This window comes from Gallus gallus, chromosome 1 (genome assembly GCF_016699485.2).
Source record: "Gallus gallus isolate bGalGal1 chromosome 1, bGalGal1.mat.broiler.GRCg7b, whole genome shotgun sequence".
Classification (NCBI taxonomy): domain Eukaryota; kingdom Metazoa; phylum Chordata; class Aves; order Galliformes; family Phasianidae; genus Gallus; species Gallus gallus.
Window position 1 is genome coordinate 62,006,073 of NC_052532.1, and position 24,340 is coordinate 62,030,412.

The window sequence follows — 24,340 nt, forward strand, 5'->3', positions numbered from 1 at the left end:
ATGAGGAAAATGCAGGCCATGCTGAATGCACAGAAGCAGACTGAAGAGGTTTCCAATGTTTCAAGGTTATGCCTTTGGAAGAGAGATAGCATGTCTTGTGATGAAAGTAAAACCTGCTTCAGAATTCTGCCAGGACTTGATCGGAATTTTGTTATATCAAGCCATCCCTAGCCTACCTCTACAACACACACAGAGACACTCTGCATTATGATCTGATTGCATTGCTGGTCTGATAACTCTTTTAACTCTAGAGCAAAGCAAGATCTTAGACTGAAACTGATAAGCAACTGATAAGTAGAACAGCTAAGCAAATTCATCAGTCAGACAGAGGCAGACCATAGCCCAAGGCCATCAAAACTGGTGGTCCAAGATGCAGGACCAAACCTATCAATCACAGCATAGGAAACTGCCCTTTTCCCAAGAACCCCAAGGACCACAACTTCACCCTGCCTGTGGCCAAGAATATTAGGCAATTAGTTGTCTCCCTCAAAAGCAGGTCACCACATTGTCCCCTTGGAAACTGCTTTGCTCCTCTTCAAAACACTCCTCAGTAGAAGGCTTCCACTATGTGATATACCCTATACGGAGCCACTGAAGGAAGACTCTGCTTCTGAACTCCTGATATCTGTATCAAACAAGACAACCCTTTCCCATACCTTCATGAGAAGCTCTTCCTAAATCAGCTCTTTACAGCAAACACAAATGCTTCCTGAAGAGTTTGTCAGGAGCCATACCACTCCTTTACAGCATCTCCACAACATGTACAGGCATCCAGAACCAATTCCACTGCTCGTGATCTGTGGCCCAGGGAATAGCTTTGTAGCTAGTGCTTAACGTCACTGTAGAAGGCTGTTTTAGTACTGTAGTAACACAGTCTCACAGCTATCAGATTCCACATGCCTAAGCAACTAGAATTAGCAATCTCAGCAGTCAGCTGAAGCACTGCTTCAACAACAACTTCCTGCAGGATGGATTTCTGTCCCAACTTAGCAAAACTGGCTACTTGGTTCACTGGATGGCTTCTAGCCTCTCCTGATCTCCCATCAGTCCAGAATAAATAGTTCCAAAGGCTTTTGGATGGGGACAAGTGATGTTTTTTGTTTCCCTGAAAGTCCTGAGGAACCTCTGGAATAGGGACATTATGAACTGTTTCTTTGATCCTAACTTTGCAGACTGTGCACCTTGGAGATCCATTTTTACTCTTCTCCATTTCACTGTGAGATGAAAACCACTGCAAAATCCAGCATGAAATCTGCACCCAAGAACCAACCATCTTCTGTTGACACAGTAAAGCTCATTGAGGTAAGATTAAGCAAATACTTCAGGAGCAATTGTGAGTGGAAAAGTACCCAAAGACAGCTGACAATGTCATGTTAAATTAAAAAAAAAGTCCTTGGAAAGTACAATTATTAAAGGAACTTTTTTTTCAAGGATCTGCCCTCCACTGCCATGGAGATGGAGTTGGCTATCAACATTGAGGGAGACTACAGAACTTTTTTCTCTCCTTTTCAATAAATTCTATAGTTCCAAACAAGAACAAAAACAAGAATGAACTACTTTTGAGAAGAAAATCATTACCAAAATGGGAAACAAAAGTTTGTCCTTTTTGATCAGTTGCTATAGGAAGACAATAAGAACTTTCTGTGTTTCACTGTAAAGACTAGATTACAAGGCCTTCATAAAGTTTCAACAGTAGGTTCAAATACAACTCTCAAGGCTGCAAGGATGGGATCTTCCCCAAGTACAAAATCACAAATCTTAATTCATCCGAACTGAGAAATACAACCAGTGCAATCCAGTTTTCCTTTTATTGTAAGGTAGAGGGCACCACAAGCAGTGCTCATCAGCTGCAGTGGTACTGTACAGCTGTCTATACAATTCTTCTGCATCATTTCTCCCCTATATAGAGAAGTACTCTTAAAATCTGAAATCTGTCTTAAACATGGATGATGAGTATCCACTTGAAAATACTCACTAGCTTATAAAGAAAATTTTGAAGAGAAGGTAGAAGAATAAAGAAGTCGGGAATACTAAACACAATGTCAACATTTTTAAGACAGTCCTAACGACAACAGTTCCTCTGCTTTGAGTCTTCTTTGGAAAGAAATCTTCTAGATGATGGCACTGGCCGTGACATGAAGCACTACTTGCACTGAATAAGCATAAAGTATACCATAAATCCATAAACATACATAAAAGTCAACTTCCAAAGCAGTGTTGTCTTCTTCCTCTTGACTCCATAGTATGCACTGATTAAACTGCAACCAGAAAGAAACAGGTGCTTCTCTAAATTATGACTGCCAGAAAAATGTATCGCAGCACTCTCAGAAACAAGAGAGTGTGATTTTCACAGGGAAAGATGGAAGCAGAGGAAGCAGTAAGATAAGTATTCTGTTTGCCTGAAAAGACTGACTGTCACAAGCCTTGCTTTTGAAAGTGTGCTGCTGAAAAAAACCCATGAGTAACGACAATGAATCAAAACACACTGGAGAGAAAATAAAATATGATATCTACTGATTTTTCTTCTGTTGGTCCATGTTCCGTCAGTCTGTGTGGTAGAAAATCTAGAATATACTTAATCTACAGTACTACAGGAATTTGTAATGCAGTGAAGGTGATAAAGTGGAAAGGAAAGCTGGGTCACAAAGAAAGGGAAACCACAGTAACTGAAAAGTCTCTTCTAACTGTAGAACGTGTAAGATTTCAAGTGAATAGAAAAACCGATAACCAATTTTACTTTTTATACTAATGATGTGCTTCAATAATTACAGATTCCACAACACGTTTAACCTCGCTGGCTGCATTAATTGCCTATATACTCTCTATTCTTTTCCACAAGAATAATACAGAAATACCTCAGACAATACAACATCTGCATCTGCAGGCAAAGTTTCTTATGAAACAACCACTGAAGCCCTAGAAAGCTGGAACAAGCATAAAAGGCAGGCTCTGGTTTTATGCATTATAAATTAAACTGTTAAAAATAAGAGATATTGAAAAGATTGGCTTCGCTGGAAAAGGATTGGTTTAAAAAGAGGACAGTGAGAGCTGGAGTTGGGTGCAGGCAACAAATCATATTCATAATCAATTTCTTTACCTGTTTCCACTGGGGTATAGGAGCTAGACGGCCCTGCTCTCGTCTGCTGGATGGTTGATTGTGAACACGTTCTTGATAAGGCAGGACAGGTTGCTGCATGCAGGTTGCAAGGCAAGTGGGTTGGGAGCAAGGAGGAATGACACAACAGCAACAAAAATTTGAAGAAAGCCAAAGAAATGGGAGACACAATCAGACAGACAAACATTTAAGAAAAAAAAAAAAAGAGGGTAGGGGAGAATTCATTTAGCAAGTCATATATGAAAGGGGAGAAGACGTTAAAAAAAAAAAGAGGGAGAAATGAACATTTTTTTGGACCTGCCCTTTGCTTTCATTGTTTCTTCAATTCAGCCTGGTTATTCTGGACAGCATGCAGTGGCTAAGGAAACATTTTACTGGTAAACAGTAGGATAAATGTCACCATTTTGAGATTATGCTATTCTATGCTACTAACAGTGGTATGCGATGTAGCATACGTATACCTAAATTCAACTTGAAGTAGTTAAATAAGGTCCCATTCACAATCTGGCCACAGGAGCTCAGAGTTTCACACAAGCTATTAAGACAGAGTAAACATTACAAGGACTCAGGCACTTAAACCATACTGAGCCTTATACTGCTGACGCTGCACTGCTAACAGTATCTTGAAGTGACTCAACATAACTTCAGATATGACTACCTTGCAGTTGCAGTAGTTCAGATACTGTACTGAATAACCAGCAGTCATTTGAATTGATATAAACATTCTGATTATAAAGAACCTCCCAGGTATTTGCCTGCTATGCTTATGTACAGATAGAAAACTTAATCACAATTCACAAGCATAAACACATAACCTGATAATGAAAATCTTCAAATTAGAAACTAAATTAGAATTCTTAAAGGTTAGAAATGGGATTTTCCTGGACAACTTTTCCAACAGCAATAGTAGTTAGAAAAGAAACCTAATTACTGGTAAGATATTTTTGAAAGAGATTATAAAACATCATGCTGGCAGTAACAGGAAAGTGGACTTTAACTAGGAAGTTCACTATATCATACTCCCAAATTTAATTTTATTCTCTTTTGAGTAACTTTCACTCCTCCCTAAGAGAGCCTTTGTAGTAGAAGAGCACCATTAGCTTCCAGTCTTGAGGAACGCATGTTATTACTCACGATTTTCTGTCATGATTCCAAAATACTAGGATTTATTGACTATCTCCTACCTGTCTTCGTAATGTTGAGGATTGTACTGGTGCATTCTCCTCAAACTTGGCCAGTAGCTGAGTTGCCATGGACTTGACTTTGTTCTGATTCCCAATGGCAGCATCAATTCTCCTCTCTGTCAGGGCGCTCACCAATGTAGGTCTTTCTTCTCTGTAGCTTCGAGGAACGTCCTCCTATCAGTCAGTGAGATCAACATTTAACAAGTACACCCAAATCACCTCTTCCACTCTTCCTCTTTGCTGTACTAGATTTCTACACTGTAGAAAACAAATCTACCACTCTGCATTTAAAATCTTGCATTTTAATTTTCTTTGGTATGCCATCAAAAGCTCTGATAAACTTTCCTCGTTTTTCCAACCCTACTCAATACATTTACCTACCAAAGACACCACAGTTGAAACACCCTCATAAATCCACTGATATAAAGCAAATGGATATCTTCACAGCTTCACTGACAATTCCAAGTATTAAATTTTAGCTCACTTACACCTGTTTGGCTATAAGCACTTGATCTATCTGAAGGACTACCTTGTGGAGTATACTGGATATGTATGCATTTTGCACTAACTGAGACTACAGATCAAATATGAATGAAACTTCCGATTGCTGAGTGACTTTACTAAATGAAGCTTATTCTTAGTGCACTCATCAAATCAAAGTAAATTGCAGTAAAAATAGAATATGAAGGAAATGCAGTATTTCATTTCTAGTGTACTCTTCTCTCATAAGCATCAACAAAGTATTTTCTCTGCAAATAGAACAAAGCATAACCTTTGAAGAAGAATTTTAATTTAGAAATTCTCAAATAAGGCCTATCTGGTTATAGAAAATAAAAGGATTGAAATGAGAATGAAGAATGTACCATATATATTTTTCTCCTTTACACCTTTGTCGTTGTACTACTTACATCCTCAGATTGGCTAGTTTTCCTCCTCTTTCCTGCACCATCCAATTCCTTTTCTTTTTTATCCTGAAAATAGAGGGAGGAGGAATGAAAACAAGGATAAAGACTCTCATATCTTTCTGGCCTGAGGTAAATGTCATCAGTGCGCTTAAGCTTTGCAACACAACTAATTAATTCTCTAAGGTCATTCTCCATCTGTTTAAGGAAAGGGTTTGTTGTTGCTGCTGCTGCTGTTTGATTTTTTTTTTGTTTTTCCCTTTATTCTCCTTAGGGAATTCTAGCATTCATATTGGAAAGTCTACCTGACTGAAGTATATCCCCAAATTCTTCCAAAAAGCTAGGGTTTTAAGACTGAAGTATATCACAAACTGAGAATGCAAATTACCAATGTAATTCTGCAATTCTAAAGGTCATGTATTGTCAAGAGCTTATGAACATCTGGTTTTCGGTAGAAAAATGGCAGACAGACATTCATTTCCAGTACCACCTGCTTGGACAGCAGCCTAGGAAACACAAGTGTCATCAGGTCTGTGGTATGGTTACCTTTGGAGTGCGTTTCCGAGATATACTTTGTCCCAGTTTACTGAGAAAAGAGATTGGAGATTTGGTACTGGCAATTAGGGCAGCCTTTTCTTCTGCATTCAGATCCACACTATCTGTAAGTAGAAACAGGTCGGAGAAGGAATGCCAAGAAATTATTTCTGAAGTGCTGTTATTAAATACATAACATAATGCTTTCTTCGTTTTGCCAAAATCAATTCTCCCTCTAGGTTTTATAACGACCCAGAATGCTGTGTTTGTTCACTTTCATATTTGAAGAGCATCATCGTCATCAGCATTAATGAGTTCAGAGTTTTGGAAATTATACCTAATTGATTGCACACTATTTTTTAAAGGCTATTAAACACATCTTTTTTTCACCAGAATTATATACTTGAGTATCTTAGGAAATCATAAGATCACCAGCAACAAAATAAATAAATAAATAAATAAATAAATTATTAAGAATTAGAGATGAACAATCTTCACTTCTGTTAGGCAATTACATTCTTCAGTTCTAATCTGTCTTTCATTCCTGCCTCTCATTGGCCTGAAGTTACTCTCACCATTCATGGATGGTAATAACAGCTATAAACCTGGACCAGAGTTTTGAAATTACCTTCTGAACAATTACTAACAAGGTATCTCACATTACTGAAGACTGATGAACCCCTTATAACAGCAAGAGAGCAAAGAAGTTGCCTAGTAGAGCTGAAGTGATTTTAAACTTTTGAGGACAGTAGTTTGAATTTATTAACTCCTCTTTTTGCTCCTGATATTGCTAATGTGGTTAGCAGCAAAAACAATATCGACAGCAGTAAGAAGGTAACTTTTTGTAACATAAAGGTAGTAACTAGTCATAAGCTCAGGTGGAAAAAGCATGAAAATAGCACATGTTCATTCTGCAGCTGACTTTAAAGATCATAGACCTGCACCAAACTCCTTACCACTAGAAGGGATGGTGTCTTTGAACATCTCATAGAACTGTGTGAGGTACATCACCATTGATAGTTTATCTGGTTCCCCGACAGATGCCATTTCCTTTCCAGTCATAATGGGAGATATTCCAAACTCCTTTTCAGCAATGTCAAAGGCCAGCTGGTTATTCTTCTCCACATTGTGTTCATCCAAAGAATCAAAGTCTCTGCAACAGGCAGGAAGAGGGTGTACAATGAATCAAGTGGAAACCAGTCTTCTGAAAGGATTCAGGTGTTGTTTTTTTCAATCTCTCAAATCTACTTGCCAACAAATTCTTTTGTATTGTAGAGTTGATGAACTTTGCTCAAACATTTTTCTTTTTTTTATTTGTTACTCTTTCAATAAATCTCTTTTTTTCCCTTTTAAGAACCTAATGGTACCTCTGCCAGCCAGTGTTTTCCCATTCTAGAATGGGGTAGCTACAAAGTTTACAGGCAGCAACCTCTCTGTTCAGACAGTGAGTCACCACTTCTATAAGGGGCAGCCTCAACTTTAAAAAGAGTTACTGTCAAAAAGGAGATTATGAAGGCCTGTGTAGAGACTTGTTCACTAGAAATTTAACTGAAGCCATCAACTATTCCTGACTAATTCCACAGAGAGAAGAGTTTTCTGACAATAATGCATTCCAGTCTGTACCAATTTGAACTTTAATTCTGTCAAATCATCCATAAAGGAAAATGATAACATATTTACCTTCATACTCATTAAGTTATTACAACCTTCCACTCCACTGGTGAATCACTGTACATTAGCTTCCATCAAGCTTAATTGAATTCATTTCAATCCATTTCTTCATTAGTCACAAATGCACTGCCTTGGACTCAGTAGTACTAGTTTGAAATAAAACTACTGCTCTGCCCTCCCCACATCTTCAAAAGAGCAAATTACTTACATTAAGTCTGGACGGTATCTGTGGATAATGGCACACAAAGCTAAGCCACTTTTCCATGACATCGTGAGATCCGTCACATTTACACCAGCATACCCATCTGTCTGCCTCTGGCACCAACTGAGCAATTTACTAGAGCGAGCTACAGACTCTGTAAGAAATCATGCTGTTAAGTACAAATACCCAAAATCTCTTTTCTGAATTCTAACAACATCATAAAAAATACAAATCAACAAATAAGACTTTCATATAAAGGATAAGCTCCTTCTACAACAGGCATCATGGGAGAAAACTACTGTTATTTTTTTAAAGACTACCACATCTAATTTAGATTAATGCAAGAAAGGATTTTTCATTCGCTAAAAAGTATTTACCTAAGTTATAATTTGACATATAATTCACTGTAAAAGAGCCCCAAGAATTATAAAGAAATCACAAAGGCTTGTTTCAAATAGGACCTAAAGGTTATAGAGTATTTCTAATGGAAGAACTGCAAATGTACTTTTGCAACTCTTTCTTTTCTATTGAAAGTTTTCCATTAGAAGTACTGACCTGTTTTGACCTTGCCTTACTGCAAGATCTGACAAGATTACAGCCTAAAGGGATATGGTTGCAGGCCAAAGAACGCATCCAAAGACTACACAGACTTTGAGCAGTGATAGGAGGCTCAGCAGCAAAGCACTATTGAGGGAGTCCTCAAATACTATCTGGACAGAATATTGCAAGTAAAGTGATGTTTCATTTAATTAAGCTAGGAGATGAGATTAACAGAAGAAAAGTATAACCATGAAAGACTGTAATACACATACCCTCTGTTATTTTTATTAGAATTTTGGGTTTATGATTAGAGTGAATTCAGAATAGCCTTCTGCACTTTAACTAAGGATATTGTTATAGGATAAAAGACATGAAGAACAATGCTTGTATAAGGAAATATGCTCTAAAATTTTAACAACATTATAGAGGAGGGAAATTAGGCAACTAAAAGTATACTGGCATGTTAATTGAAACTTAAATGACTAGAAAAAAAATCAGATTGTTGACAAAATAATTGCTCTATTTAAACCAAAAGAAGCTGGCTGAACTAGAGCCCTGATGCTCTACATGCCCTGCGCTGATGCAGCATCAGAATATCAAAAGGAACAGAGCAGTAACCGGGCCTACCATTCCGAGTCAGCTTTGGTGTCCTGGAGTTCACAAAATTCTCTATTTCCAGGTGTATGTCCTTCAAATCTCCTGTATTATACAAGTGGCGTACCTAAAATGATACAAAAAATTAGAAGTGACCAACACACTGTGTACCCAGTGGATACAGAAAGAGCAGGAGGACAAGCAGCAGCTATCACAAGGTAAAAGAACAAGTATTCTTATGTAGCAGAAAATCTCCAGCCCAAGAAGTCTAGGACAAGGAACAGCTTATCAGCACTGAACAGTCTAGCTGACTGATGCTGCTCTCAGTGGATATCAGATTGCAATCATAAACTGGTACTAGAAAATGCAGGCAAAATCAAAAACACAACTGAATTAAAAGCACATTTTTAAGACTTCAAAACACTAAAAAAGTAGGAATTTAGTAAAGAGGTCAACTCTTGACTGATATATCTGCATTTCACTGCTTCCAAGTTATACTGCCACAGTCAGGTCACTATCCCTGAAATACTAGCATAGTTTCACCTAAGAAAAGACAGTGCAGAGTACAAACATTCAGAAGCATCACTTCTCTCCAGTTACCTGCTGTGGCCGCAAGAAGTTGACGTTGATATTGGGATACCGGGTGGCTGGATCAATGCTATAATGGCTGAAGTTTTTACTCACATTCTCGGGGGTAGTCTGAGGCAGTAGTCTATAAATGCTTTCCCTTGGAAAAAAAATAATCTTTTTATTTTGTGTTTTTTTTTTTTAATATATATAAAAGATGCAACACTATTATTACCACTAAACAATTCTGGCGAGAAAAAACTTCAATAGCTAAGAATCCTTATAAGTGTATTTAAATTTGCAATATAATACAACTCCAGAAATCAAAAAGAAGGAAGAAAATAATACACTCACCACAACTAAAAGGGTTCCCCAGTACAGGAAAACATTGACACTCTGAAATGACTCAGAAAGAAGGCTACCAAGGGGACTGGAGTACTCAGCCTGTGGGGACAGGCCAAGGAAAGTGGATTTGGCCAGCCTGAAGAAAAGAAGGCTGAGGAGAGAGCTTATTGCTCTCTGCAGATGTCTAATGACGTCTGGCAACAACTGCAACATGATTAACTTCACCATTTCTCAAAATTCAATTAAATATTTAACATAGATAGAATATAAAAAAATTATACTACAGTTCCTAATAGAAGTTGCAGTTGTTTAGAATAGATTTTTACACATTGCTTTTCCTTACTCCATTTTTTAATGACACAAGCTCTGATCCTAAGCAATAACCTTATGTCACCAGATAAGTCTCAACAAAAGATGATAAAAACATCAAGAGCATGACACTCCAAAGAAAGTAAAAAAAGACAAGATGTTCCTTGGCTCACATGAAACAAAGAGACCAATTATCTGAAATAAAAAACAGGTCATTTGCTGCTTTGAGAGAAAATTGTAAAAGATATTTACAAGATAATAAGGGACAGCAGAAATTTTTGTTTCTCTTTTTAAAGGCGCCTACACCTTCATCTGGTTTGCTATTGCAATGCTTGTGACAGTAAGTTAGGCTCACTTTCTCTATATCTCACCAATAAGCACCAAGAAGAGACTCTCCACCTAATCAGCTTTGTACGACTAGGACCAAGAACAGCTGCAACATTTATTTTGATTCTATTAATATACTTCAGTTTATCAGCTCCTTTAGATATTTTTCTTTGTAATTGAATTGCTATAGCCACAAGCACCCTCTAAAACCAGCAGGAATCTGTATCTCATATTCTGTCTATGTATTTGTACTAGAAGGGACTAGAAAGAATGACAAGATATTGGAGGATGAGATTAGAACTCAAAATGTAAGCATTTTTTTCTATTACCTCTCTGCAAGAACTTCCAAAGGACTTGCTCCGAGTGACCAACTTCGTACCATCCAAGCAGAGTCCATTGCAGCTAAAAATCCTCTCGCTATTCCAGTTCCCATTGGCCAAAATGGCTATTATTATATTTACAAAAAAGACGAGCAAGGAAAAGCATCAGTTAGGGAAAGCTTTACATTAATATCAAGAATATAGTCAGGGAATAATCTGCTGGGAAACTTAGCTCAGTAATTAGCTCAAAGCTCTACTCCCACTGGGCTAGAGGAAGCCAAACGCATCGTGAATTGTCCATGAAGTCTCCAATAGCCAAACTCTCCTCTATTTCCAACAACAATTCATTGCCTAGAGTGCCTTAAAAGCTACTTTTCAATACTGTACTTTTTGACCAACTATAAAATGCTAATTATTAACAGGCCTAGAGTAGGTTCCCATACAGAGTGTAATTGCCTCAATAAGAAGCATATGGAACCAATATAATTTCAGAGATGCTTCTGCACATATTTTCTTAAGCAGGATCATTTCCATACTAAATATTCTGTTTTCCCAGGACTCCTACCCTTCATTCAAATCTCTTACTTTGTTATACAATAAACAGCAGCACTCCTCATAATAATTATCTTATAAGCAGTGCATGTTTCAGTGATGGGTGCAATGGTCTGTGCTTATGCTTCAGTAAGTCTAAAAGACAAACCTCCAGGAGACTGTCCCCAACCAGTGCCACAAGTAACTGGTGGCCATTCTGCTCTCGCACCAGTGCTGCATTCTCTGATGCATACATGCACGTGAAGTCAAACATTGCCACATCTGGCTGCCCGTAGTGATTGATGGCGAAGTCCAGTGATGGCAGCTGCTGATTAGTGGAAAAGTCAGCTGCTTCTCTGGCATAGTTTAGCAAAGCTTCCTGGTCCACGTTCTCCCGTGAGAGTAATAATTCCGTATCAGCATAATCCTGACAAAGAGAAACAAGTAAAAGTGAGAGAGCCAAAACCACAAGGTTATTTTAAGACTGGCATATAAAAATGTTGGCCTTAAATTTTATACAAATCCACTGATAAAGGTCTGCCCTTTAATTCTTACATTCCTAGCCATGTTTATAATTTGGAGGAAAAATCTGTAAATACTACTGGCATTTCTGAGTGTGAAAAGGCTAAGAAAGTTCTGAGCTTTTCACTTCACACAAAAGGAGCAAGACTTCAATCTCTTTGCATTTGCTTATAGACAAACTACTTTTACCTATGTCTAATTCTGACAGAAGCAAATGTAAATTTCTAAGGCTTTCTTTACTCCCCGTTTTTTCATTTTTATAAATGAAAAGCCCAAATAAGCCAACAAAAGTTATTTCTGTGTACACTTTCTTAGCACACACAAAACCCCCACACTGACAAGTTTAGATGGTGTAACATTCTTGTAACACTTCTAGTGGCTGGAAATGCTTCAGAAGGGCATTAACTACAAATGTCTGTGTTCTAAAATACACCTGTATAATAACATTATGTGGTGCGAGAAGAGTGTTCCTTCAGTGTATTAAAACAAAATCTTAATATATAAAAGTTAATACCCACATGCCGTATTACGCCTTTATCCAGCAAGCTCTGTTTTTTGGCAGTCATGACAAAGTAGTGTGTATCATCTTTATAGTAGACGATGTTCTCTAAGTCAATACCTTGGGACAGAACAAAAGATAATGAAGGAACAAGCAACAAATGAGCTCTATTGAAAGAAAGTAAATTGAAACTCTATGGTTAGAAGATCTTAGAGAGAATGTCAGGCAGCCTCCTTCCAAGCTTTCAATGAGTTTAAAATCTGTATCTTCAACAAAACCAGAAACAGCGTTTCAGCTGTATATAGCTACCTCTTTTGAAAAACATATTTATGATCACATTAAGTTTTGTATTCAGATGTGAAATGCAGGAAGCAAACTCAGGGTTCAGGCCTCTCTTATGAATGGCTCAGATTTCCTGAAAATCCCTAGGGAAATAAGTTCTGAACAAAAATGACACACATCTGAGTGATACACATCTGCTTTGTACAGACATATAGAACAGCTGTAAAAATGAGGGAAGTTAGATTTCAAAGAGAGAAAGAAATGACTGACTTCCTTGCACATGACTTTTGTTTGCTGACTAAATATTGTGATACCTAAGTTATAGAAGTTGTAATATAAAAGACAAATAGCTGTAACTGGAAATTGGACAATTGCTGACATACCGGTGGCTTCTCGTAGATCCTGGAAGAACTTCTGGTTGAATATGAAAGCCACACCACTGATCTCTTCTACTTTGGCTTCAGCTGTGGTGTTACGATTGATGAAGTTTGCTGTGATAGCAATCGCTAGTTTACCACGGAACTCTTTTCGGCGAAATCCTACAGGAAAGATAAAGGAGAAACACTGAAAAACAGAGCATAGCTTCAGAGAGGGCTCAACACACCATAGACTGGTGCCCTCAAAAATAAAGGAGAGATTGGATCTGATGTATTACAAACTACTCCACCAAAAATGCAAAAATTGCTTCATCAGAAAAAATATATATATTTTTTTTTTGCTTAGGGAAAAGGCTCCCCCCTCTTTATTAGCTCTTTCCCTTATATAAAAAAATATTAAGAGAAAATTCTGTACTACACATTCAATGCTTTCAACTCCTACTCCCAAAATTAAGAGTTGCAACACTACGCAACTAAGGAAAAATTGTGGGAATGATTATTCAGGTCAGAATACCTGATTTTTGTTCTAGTGGATAGGAGGAGGAAAAAGACAACCCAAGTGCCTTTGTTAAGCATAGCTTTCTACACGGACTTTTTATTTCCTTTACAATTAATCAGATGTCTTGATTTTGATTGGGATTTTGAAGGCCACTTTTGTTCGTGTATATTCTAACTAATTTAAGAATTAGTTGTATTTTAAAGTGAATTATGGACACATCATTACCTTCTAAAGTGTTCCTTCTGCCATCCCCTCCAATGATTACTTCAAATTCATACTCTGATACTGGATGGGTTTTTGGATGGACCAATGCACGCCAACCTATTCCTGTCAATAAACTCTAGTTTAATGACAACATGAACAGTGCACATAGTAGAACAGATGCATAAAAACAGTTTTTGCTATCCATAAACCCTTACTTACATGGTCAGTAAAGATATACCACAGGATAGCTATATTATTGACAGGGCTATTGCTGACTGTCATAACCACTCCATTCATATCAGAGAATGTGCTATGGTAGACAGAGGGAGCCCCAGTAAACCCTCTCCATCTTCAAGGATCACTAAAACCTTTATAGGTTCTTTACTATGTATTCAATTAACAGGATGCCAAAGGACAAGCAAGCCACCACTTCCCACAGTGATCAGACAACAGGTTTCATAAAGATGCAAAAAGTATAACGAAGACCATTCACTGATTATTTTTGCTTAGTACTTCAGGTGATTTTGTTCTACTAGAAAGAAGAAAGCCTATTAACTCAAGCAAAAGTGTGTTGTAGATTACTGTCATTAATGGAACATGAAGAAAGGAGGAGTCATGCAACATTAAGGAGCAAGAGTCTATGTATCCAACCATAACTTTCCTTTTCTCTACAACCCATTTCAATGCTACTTACTTTCATTTTCCTGATCCTCTGGAGGGTAAACAAGCCCTTGAAATTCCACATTGACATGGATCTCTATTCCCAAGATCAAGGCAACCTTCAAAAGGATAAGCTGGAGTTGACGGATACCTGAAAAAAAACAATGATAAAAAAAATAACAGAAAAAGGAAAGAGAACAAGTGCACACATCTCTGTTTGCAATTACTAATAAACTAACTTGAAGGCAAGCTGCTGCTTTCTTCTTCCCACTTCATCCAGGTAGCATTGGTGACTAATAACACAGCATGCCAAGAAACTCCCTTATAGCACAAACTCCAGACCTTCTCAAAGAAGGTAAATACTTTTTTTTTTAATGTTTCAGTCCCGAAATCAACAACAAGGGAAACAACTAGTATATGCACTGCAGGAGAGGCAGGGAAGAGAGCATAAGCAGGACTGCCCTTCTGTCACAGATGGTAACCAACCATTTGATCAACTTAGCTGTAATACTGAGATGCACCTTTATGCTAATAATATGCTAATATTTGGGTTAGTGAGGGAATATTAAGTTTCTCATCACCTTTTTCCACTTATGGTGGAGGTATGAAAGCAACTGTGTGCAAATCTGAAGGGAGAACACTAATTTTAAGGAGGAAACCTCACTGTCATATCTTAGATACTGAAATGAAAAAATGCTCCACCTAGAAACTAAATTTCAACTGTGCTGAGACAGAAGACAGTACAAAGTATTGGGAGAATAAAAATAAAGGGAAAATGGAAGAGAAAAAGTTGGAAGAGTGAAGTGGTAAAGGTCTTTCCGTTTCTACTATTCATTTTCCCTCAAAAAAGAGCAGCTTTCGCATTGAACAAGAAGTTAAATCTTATCTACTATGACTGTGCCAATTTATACTTCCATTTACGCCCTGAGGTGAACACAGACCGATGGGCACTAACCTGCTTGTTAAGTTTTTAGGAAAAAAAAAAAAATTGAAAAATGGCAATTTCTGCCCTCAGAAAGCAGAAGGTATAAAAGATAACAAATACATTAAAATATATATATTGCATGTTTGATCATGCCATGGCACAACCTATTTCTTTCATGTTATATCATACTGACACAAGAGCAGCGGCAGGTGCAGGATGCATTTTCATGAGATGCTCCATGCCTCAACCACCTCACCCTTTTCAAGAACAAGTGCGGCCACGTCAAGCAGCAGCTGTACTTACTGATATGGTCTATGGATCCTGCACAGAATTTGCCATAAAACTTCTTGGCGCCAAGACCTCTCAGGTCATGTATGGTGAATGGCCACAAATGCAGAACGTTATTGCGGGAAAAGGCATCCCTCTTTTCTATGACCACCACCTTGGCTCCCAGGAATGACAGGTCGATGGCTGTACGAAGGCCACAGGGTCCAGCCCCAATTATCAGACACTGCAAAACAAGCAACCACAAAGTAACTTTACGGTTCAAAGAGGAAAAGGGTATTTCTAACCCTTCTTTTAAGGGATTAAGACCATGGCATGCTCTCCAAGCTATGTGAGCATCTGGAAAGCAGCAATATTTCTGAAGGCTTCTCTTTCCAATTCCAACCACCTGTTTTCTGCTTTTAAGAAAAGGTGAAGTAGCCTTTTCTTCTCATCTCCCAAAGCCGAGTTAGCCTTTTTCAGAAAATCTTCAGGAATGCTGAAAATTCCTCATGAACACTGAGCAGCACAGCAGTGGTTCAGGCAGATAAATGCAAAGTTTTCACATACACAATCATTTAGAATAGCATAGACAGCACTCTGACTTATATTCACACTGATGCCTCTAGTACTGCAGCAAAGGAACCTCCAAGGTAAGTAAATACAATGTAAAAGTGAGCTTTGCATAATTAGACCATTTTTATCAAAATACATTTTCTTCATTGTAACCTTTGTCATATCAAAGGTCTTTCATCTTCTCCCATCTCCCATCTCCACTCTATTCACAAACACTTTTAGAGGCTAATAAATGACTTGAGAAACATTTGCGTATGCAGTGCTGGAACTACTTCTGAAGAAACAAAGGAACACAGCAAGATATTCTATTTCAAGATTAAAAAGTCCAAGATACTCAACTGCCCACTGAAACTGAAGTCCACAGAGAAAGCTGGCGTGTGTGTGTATTCACATTAATATGGTGCATAGTCCATTTTGTCATATCAATTTTGTACTGTTTTTCTCTTGATTATGAACCAGACACACTGGATAAAGACTTGCCAATGTGGTGACTGTTTCTGCCATGTGAATATTTTCCAGATCCCTAAGTACCCTTACAGCTGGAAAACAAAGCTCTTTAAGAAATTCTTAGGTATGCTAAAACTTCATCAGAACCTACCCTTCTGATTATACAGCCTATCCCAAAACAAAGCTCTTTGTTCTTTGATAGTCCCCATAAGCCAGCTTGGTACAGTTCCTCACATTTTAAACTCGCTGTTCACTGGGATATAGATTCTTCAAATGATGTTGAAATGCAAATACAAAGCCTGAATGATAAATAAAAGAGTACAATTTGCAGCAGTAGAAAGTTAATACCTGACATGAAAAAACACTAAACAAAGCTATTGTATAAGATAATGCATATAAATCTGAGGGCAGAGATGCGAGACCCGAGAAAAGGGAAGGATAACAACAGTGTATTTAGTAGCTTTGGGAAGCTGAAGGCATAAATACAAAATGCTAGCCCAACCACTGAGGTACTAGTAGTGCAATTCCAAAACAGACTTACATGCTAAGCAGGTGTCCAACTTGTTATTTGTTAAAAGCAATAATCAATTAGGAACTACTGCATTCTTCCAATTCAATATTGTTTTCTTTGTGGTTAAGTGTAACTCTCAAACACCACTTAGTCTTTCATTTTTTAACCTTGTAAGAGAATGAGCTGAGCTGTCATATTTAAATAGGTAATTTATCTGGGACTTCAGATGTTCTGAATCTCAAATACACAATACACAGCAAAGCGATTCATGGCAAAGGTTGCCAATTTTTTTTCACCTCCACAAACATATTAAATGGTGTTGTTATAAAACACAGCAAGCTTTAAGCACAATTAAAACAGAAGAAAAGACTCTGCTCCCTTTTCCACCTCTACTGACTCTTCCAGTTTCAGATCTCTTGTAGAAACCTAAGTTGTGATATTTGCATGGGCGGCGGTATGCATGAAATGTTAATCATAGCCAAGTAACTGTCGTCCCTTCTTCCTTTGCTCCACAATGACTCCAAGCAACTGCTGCAGCTCTGTGCACTGAAACAATCTCACTCCTCACAATCAATTCTTGCTCAAGATCTTTCAGATAAGTTATATTCAGTTTCCAATAACAACACCATGGTAATGCAACATTAAATGCAAACAAATCCTGAATTCTCCAGTTCTCAAGTGAAGAATTACCTTTCTGTTCTCTTTTGAGCTACTCAAGCTAAATAAATAAAGGGGCTAATGTAAATTTTTGGTAACTATTTACATTTGGACAAATCATCGCATCCAAGTCTTGCTTTCATGAACTATACCCCCAACCATCTGAATTCCAGTTAACCTGGACACTGGCCATGGGATGCACCAAGAACCAGTTCTGGCCAGGGCACTTCACCCCAGCACAATTTTAAATAGATAAGCAGCAATTAAGCTCTAGAGAATGAGATCTTCATATGATCAAGTACACAGAACCCGAGCTTACTAAAGAAATGATTGACAGTGATTTTAAGAACATGGGTACAATTTTGATCTTTGTTTTAAATTCTATCATTTCCACATGCCCACCTTAATTTCTGTGTTGTTCTTTTTTTTTCTAATTAGTGTTTGCAAATTACATTAAAATTAGGAATATCAAACTGATAGGAAATGTCAAATCAGAGATGATTCAGTTCTCAAAAGGCGTCCACTTTGAATAGTTGTGATTACCTCCTACGAGTTACATGTAAACATCTAATGGCAGAAGCTGGTAGGGTAGGAAGCAAGTAATTAATGGAGATACATGAAAAATATGAAGAAATATACTTGAATATCATTTCTTTACATAAAAAAGCAACAGTTTGTATTTAATAGCATACAAAAATCATTTATCATAACAAGTATGTACTCTTTAGATGCACTAACAAAAATTAACTTTTTGAAAATTTCCTTTCTTCTCAGCTACCTGATTTCACTGCTTAAAATGACTTGAATCTCAAATCCACAGTCCTGCATGTTCCTGGTTTGGGACACGTTAAGCATGGATGTTGTTTAACGCATCCACTCTTTTTAGTTGCATTTCTACAGAGCATCTCACCAGCAGCTTCTCAGTAACACTGGCAAATAAGACTTCCCTCTTCTTCCTCATTTCCTTCACTCTCCCTCCTTGCCAAGCACACATAAGAGAGCTGCTATGCAGTATGCCCATCCCTTCCTTTGGTATGACCCAGTTCGGTGTGAATTCCACTGACCAACACTGCCTATATGCCTTATTGTTTTCCTAGTTGATCTGCATTGTACCTGTTAACTATAATTGGATGTAACCATTATGAACATTTTGAGGAAAGCATTATTTTCACAAGACATACAATAATGCACCTTGATCTGTGTGTTTTTACAGCAATAACTTATAAATGTCACTATCTATATGAAAATGGTAATTAGGAAGTGAAACAATCAAGGAACTAATATAACTTTCTAATATCTAGCTGAAAAGTAAATCTGAGTCCACATATCTGAAATGACTCATTACATCCCAAACAGGATAAATTTCCCTCTCAGTTCTCTTCTGGAGAAATTAATATTTAATTCCTCATATTACTTCTTTCTCCAGAAGGGTTAATGTACAAGGGAAAGAGAAGCACCTATTGTCCTAAATGAAGGAGAATCCCGTTCTAATTTTATCATAGTCCATACTATCTTTCTTTATTTTTTTTTAAAGGAAAAGTATATGATCACTTGAGAAAATAACTTATTCCATAAACATTTTGATGAATAACATAAATGTATTTCAGTAACAGATTTAATAAAAAAATAAAGCTCATACTGTAGAGCTCAACACAGGCGTACATAGCACACAAATATCAGCTCACAACAACCCAGGTAAAATAAACTGAAGGAGGTGAGTGAAAGCAGGAATTCCTTACAGTGAATACCACACCTATCAATCCTTTAAAATGAACTGGTATGATTTTCCACAGCATTTGTATTTTAGTGGGTTGATTTTTTTTTTCTCATAAATACAAGCAATTGCTTTCTAAATAATGCTGAGCTGAATATTTACCAATTTGGCACACTTTCTTTGAGAGTAGTGAGAAATTTCCATGGATTGGGCACCTAGATCCCAACAACAGTCCTATCCTAGCTATTATCTTGTGTTTCAAAGTAAAATAAAATAAAATTACAATTCAATCTCACCTATGGTACTGATGTCACAACATAGAACAGAAACCTGCGGACTGATTCTCCTAAATAAACTGCAAATATTCTGGATTTCCACTTAGCTTCTCTTTCCCCTGCTCAAGTGAACAATCAAATGTGGTAGTTGCAAACAGAATTTTCATTCGGAGTAAAACGAAAACAGATTATGGCTGCATTGTAAATAACACGGATGAGAACATTTCTGAATCCTCCCCGGGCTTATACTGACACTAGACAAATGTCTTTCAACAATCAGTTATTTTTCTTGTGTATTCCAGAGACAAACTGGGTAACAGCCGTTTTGATTCCCACAGATAGGTCTCTGACGAAGGATCGCTTTCCTTACCTTCGTGTTGGCGCATGCTTTCCCCTTCTTATAGTCCTTATGGCTGCCCCTCTTATCCAATTTGGCCCACAAGGCTTTGGCTTTCCAGTAATTTAGCTTGGACTTGAGTTTGTGATAGAAAGAACGGTAGTCCTTGGGCTTTAGTTCTAGGTAGTCACAGAGCTCCTGGAAAGCCTTGAGAGTCCCCTTGCACGTTGAAGCCTGGACAAATCTGTCGAAGAGAACGTGAGCCTGGTTCACCTTCTCGTTCTTACTCTCCTCCATGCTTCACGCTCAGCAGCTGCCCTGCAGGGCAGCCGTTCTCTTCCAGTCTGCCAGATGTCCCAGTGTTGCTCTGCTGAGCCACTTTCACCTCTGGCTTACAAGCATTATTAACCTACAAAATAAAAAGAAGAAAATGTAACTGAATTTGCTCTTACTCTTTTTCTTTCCAAAATTATCTCTGTGTCTGAGCTGAGGCCCAGATTCTCAGTAAAGAATAAAGAAAGCATCGGTCCTAAATAAGTCAACTAACCACTACCCCAGGCAGTCCTGCTGAGCTGACTGAAGCACAGCCTTCTGAAGCTCACCAAGCCTCTCTTCGGACACAGAGACACATCTGCTCTGAGTACAAAATACTTTCCCTGAGCCATACAACCTGTGAGTTTGAAGGCCCGCCTTTGTACCCTGCCATAACAAAAGCAACAATGGTACCGCAGTCCTAGAAAGAGGTTAAACCTAACAGCAATCAAATGCTTAAGATGTCAAGACTGAAAAAAATGCCGGCCTGCGCTGCATCAAGCAGTATAAATATCTGCTTCACCCAGAGCCTATGGGGACATTTCCTGTCTCGACAAGCAAGTAGACCAAGAGAGAAGCGAGGCTGTAGTACTATCCGTGTGGGGTTCTCAGGCTGTTTCCTCTGCTCTGTGGTTTTCAACACTGTTTGATACGCAGATCCCCACGTTTCAGGTGGTAGTTGGGATCCTTGGCAGATAAAATACGCTAACGGGAGGTCTGCTACTCCTGGTTGCTTTTCTAGGATCCCAAAGAAGTACAGAATTGTTTAGAACACAAACAACAATTTTCTTTAAAGAAAAGCGATTCCACTTCATATATAATAAATCTTTCTTCCTTTTATATACATACACATATAAATACATACATACAAATAAGGTATAAACGATTACTCTAAGAAAGAATCTGTTTATCTTCAGATAGGACGGTAGCATGGGAACATACGCTGGAACTATGGAAAGGAAAACAGTTTTGAGGTACATTTTCCTTTGTTTCTTGCAAAGGGCATTAAGGTAAAAAAGGAAGTATGTGGAATCGGATAAAAGCTTTTAGATTCTCACCAGCACTTTTCCTGCTTCCAGCAGACAGGAAGCCAAGGCAAACATTACAGCTCATGTCTCTCTTCCCCTCCACCAGGACAGCTCTGCAGCAGTTTATGTGGGCACTCCTGCTTCCCAGCCAAGCATGGCATTTATTGCTTACATTTACAAATAGCAAGGGAGACCCAGAAACCTTTACATACATCCCTAAACTGTTTGGTATTAGCAATAAAAGTTCCTGCAGAAGCCACAGAATAACAACACGTTATATACCACATGGTGTATTTCTTACTTTATTAGAACAGCCGCCTTAGAGGACTCAGCACAAACGAAGATGTTTTTCTGAATAGCTGATGGACATTATGTTGTCCACAGCACTACCGCTCACTAAGCAGTATGGAATTAACTTCTCTCCTTACTTTTAACCTTAACTTCTCTATCAAGTGTGCTCTGGGCTTGCACCTCAGGGGGACCACCGTGCTTTGGTGCTTTAAGCCTGCACCTCCTGTTCCCAAGAATGCTATAAAGAACCCCAACAAATCTCCTCTTATGTTGAAGGAGCAATTTCAGTGCATCTGGTAGCAGAGATGAAATAAAATACCTACAGTCTAAATCCATACACCTCATTTACCAGCACAATACTTCAAGGTGGATACTATTCTGTTCATCTCCCCCATCCCTGACACAATACCATCCAAAACCTCTACAGCAGCGCTTCAGATGACTGAGATAGCACTTCCTAAGAATAACCCCTAGAAACTACACAGCCTAAATGCAGCGGAGTGGCAATTTAAGCCAGTTGGTCCACAGACCATTATTGATACACCCAGATGCAAGGACAGCCTGAGTCTCATTTCCTGCTCTTCCTTCTGCTGTGTTGTATTGAATCCTGTTGTATTTTCACCAAAGGAGGGAAGTGGCGCTGATTCTGCACTGTGCAGAGAGATCTGTGAATTAAAACCCAGCCTTCTGTCGCCACAGGAACTCAGCGCTTTGTGTTCAAGGCTGGCCAAGTCAGGAGTCAGACCTGCAAAAGCAGGTCACTTTGTGAAGCACAACCAGAGTGGCACGTTAATTTCGCTGTTCTGCCTGCATCCCATCTCACACCGGCTGTGAAGTTAGTTATGCCCACAGGTCAAATACAGAGGCTTCAGTCACTGTAATTAGTCACTCCTCAAAACTCTGCATTCTTGATGTATACACCCAAAGCCCTCGGAACCCGTGAGCAACATGTCAGAGAGCACGGAAATTACAGGAGGCAAAGCAAGGGCAGGCAGGAATTATTTGCCAGGTTTCCAGGGTATTTGTGTGCCTTGCTGGCCCTGCTGCAAGTCTGCAGCATCCTGCATGTTTTGTCTCGAGGCAGCTAATTGCTGACTCAGAAGCTCTGCAAATCCCTTGGCTGAAGCGCTGGGAAAGAAAGACAAAGTCTGTGAAAAAATGCATGCAAGAGCAGCGTTCATGTTGCTATTTACAATAATAGCAAGGGGTTGTCACTGACTCATGGCTGAACGTACGCTCAGGATCTCTGCTCCTGCGCAGGATAAAAGAACCCAACGAAGAACAGAAACAAAGGATGAATAGTTCCAGGTGGTGCTTCCTTCCCCTTCCTGCAGTCACAACAGGCACATGAATATTTTACCAAGCACATGCATGATAAAGAAAGTCCAATGCCTGCAAAACTCAACCCAACTTGTATCAAATGGAAGAAATAAGAAAGGATTTTGCAAGTGACACACACTGCGATTTTGGTTACACAAATTCAAATACCTGCAGTGCTGCAAATCCTATATCCCAAATACATACCTCCATTTTCAATCTGGATTTAGTTAAAAGTGCTCACTCAACTAATGATTTGAGCCTGGAAAAGTAAAATATTTTGGGATGGGAATGTATTTTCCAGCATTCTTCTACATTTTTTTTTTCCTAGCAGTAACTACTGACTTAATTCCATCTAAACTCACAGATTGCTCTTTCTGGCTCAAAACAGCATTTTGAGCAAACAAAACATTCGCCACTTCTGAGTGAGAGATCCTTTGAGCACCATGTCAGTATTTTCTTATATTCTGATCATTTCACAGCTAAGCAAACACTGCAGATGCACCCTGGACAGACAAACCTCTGAGAGGCTAGTGATCAATAAACGACTGATAGCTCCAACAGCCCCCATTTCCATTGATTTCATCCTTTCCATAGCATTTCCAATTGCCCAGCAACATCCCACGCCCCTGTCTCCCCTTCATGGCCCCTTACCTTCTGCCTAAGACTCAGTAACGTGCTCTGGAAACTCTGAGATTAGCGTAGTACCGCAGCCAGTACACACTTGCAACTTGGCTAGCAAAAGCCTAAGAACAGATTACTGTTAAGCTATGCTGCAGACAGTGGGGACACCTATTTTTGTCTCTCTCCCCTACCCAGCCACCAGTTTTCTTGTAGGAAATGAATTACCTTCAAGACTTTTACTCCCTGTCAAATCTGGATGAAATGGTTCAGAAGTTATTAAGGATGAACTGAAAAGCAGATGGGCAAATGACTGAATCCTGTAAGCCTCCCCCCTTTAGGAAACCACATTAACAAAAGTCTTTATTCCAGCAAATGAAGGAGCTCTGCTTTCGTTTCCAGGATTTGATTTATTTATACTTTTGGCTAAAACTGAAGAAATGGTCTTTGCTACGGAATGCTGATCGCATTGTAAGTGATCCCAGATATCAAGAAGTGCAGGCTTAGGTTGGCTGTAAGGGCTGGGGAACAGATGGCAAAAAGAGGACAACTTTGACAAGAAAAGCTAAAAAGCACTGGCAATTATTTTAGTTCCGTATCATGCAGACAAGAAATGGGAAAGCAGGAGGACAGAAGGGTGGGGCTGCCATTGTGTGCAGCTTCCCTTTTAGACCAGATGGAAAAAAGAAATGTCAGTACTGCACACGGTCAAGTTTGAAGATGGTACTTAGATCTACTCTCATTCATAACATTAAACACTCGAGCAAATACAGCTGACAATAAATGTTTGCTGTTTATGCACCCATCAAAACCTGGTTTGAGGGGCTTCTGCACACCATATGGGGATGAATCATTTGGGTCTCCATCTATTTTCTTTCTAA

At 38.6% G+C, this 24,340-nt stretch overlaps 1 protein-coding gene across 20 annotated transcripts in view; it reads right to left on the reverse strand.

The window, feature by feature from the left end:
* The window catches only part of MICAL3 (microtubule associated monooxygenase, calponin and LIM domain containing 3), a 177,686-nt gene that overhangs the window by 84,139 nt on the left and 69,207 nt on the right, over positions 1 to 24,340 (reverse strand). For 16 of the 20 annotated variants that reach the window (XM_040655489.2, XM_046904909.1, XM_046904929.1 and 13 more), the window contains exons 2-17: positions 19,924 to 20,299; positions 15,413 to 15,620; positions 14,219 to 14,335; positions 13,546 to 13,647; positions 12,828 to 12,983; positions 12,182 to 12,282; positions 11,311 to 11,568; positions 10,620 to 10,735; positions 9,343 to 9,469; positions 8,776 to 8,869; positions 7,615 to 7,762; positions 6,692 to 6,888; positions 5,748 to 5,860; positions 5,208 to 5,270; positions 4,300 to 4,473; positions 3,098 to 3,190 (exon numbers count right to left, since the gene is read on the reverse strand). In XM_040655489.2, the coding sequence (XP_040511423.1) occupies positions 3,098 to 3,190; positions 4,300 to 4,473; positions 5,208 to 5,270; positions 5,748 to 5,860; positions 6,692 to 6,888; positions 7,615 to 7,762; positions 8,776 to 8,869; positions 9,343 to 9,469; positions 10,620 to 10,735; positions 11,311 to 11,568; positions 12,182 to 12,282; positions 12,828 to 12,983; positions 13,546 to 13,647; positions 14,219 to 14,335; positions 15,413 to 15,620; positions 19,924 to 20,187 (2,331 nt within the window). In that variant the 5' untranslated portion in view covers positions 20,188 to 20,299. The remainder of the gene's footprint in view (positions 1 to 3,097; positions 3,191 to 4,299; positions 4,474 to 5,207; positions 5,271 to 5,747; positions 5,861 to 6,691; positions 6,889 to 7,614; positions 7,763 to 8,775; positions 8,870 to 9,342; positions 9,470 to 10,619; positions 10,736 to 11,310; positions 11,569 to 12,181; positions 12,283 to 12,827; positions 12,984 to 13,545; positions 13,648 to 14,218; positions 14,336 to 15,412; positions 15,621 to 19,923; positions 20,300 to 24,340) is intronic. The other 4 variants (XM_046904927.1, XM_046904930.1, XM_046904928.1 and 1 more) reach the window with 1 other exon arrangement.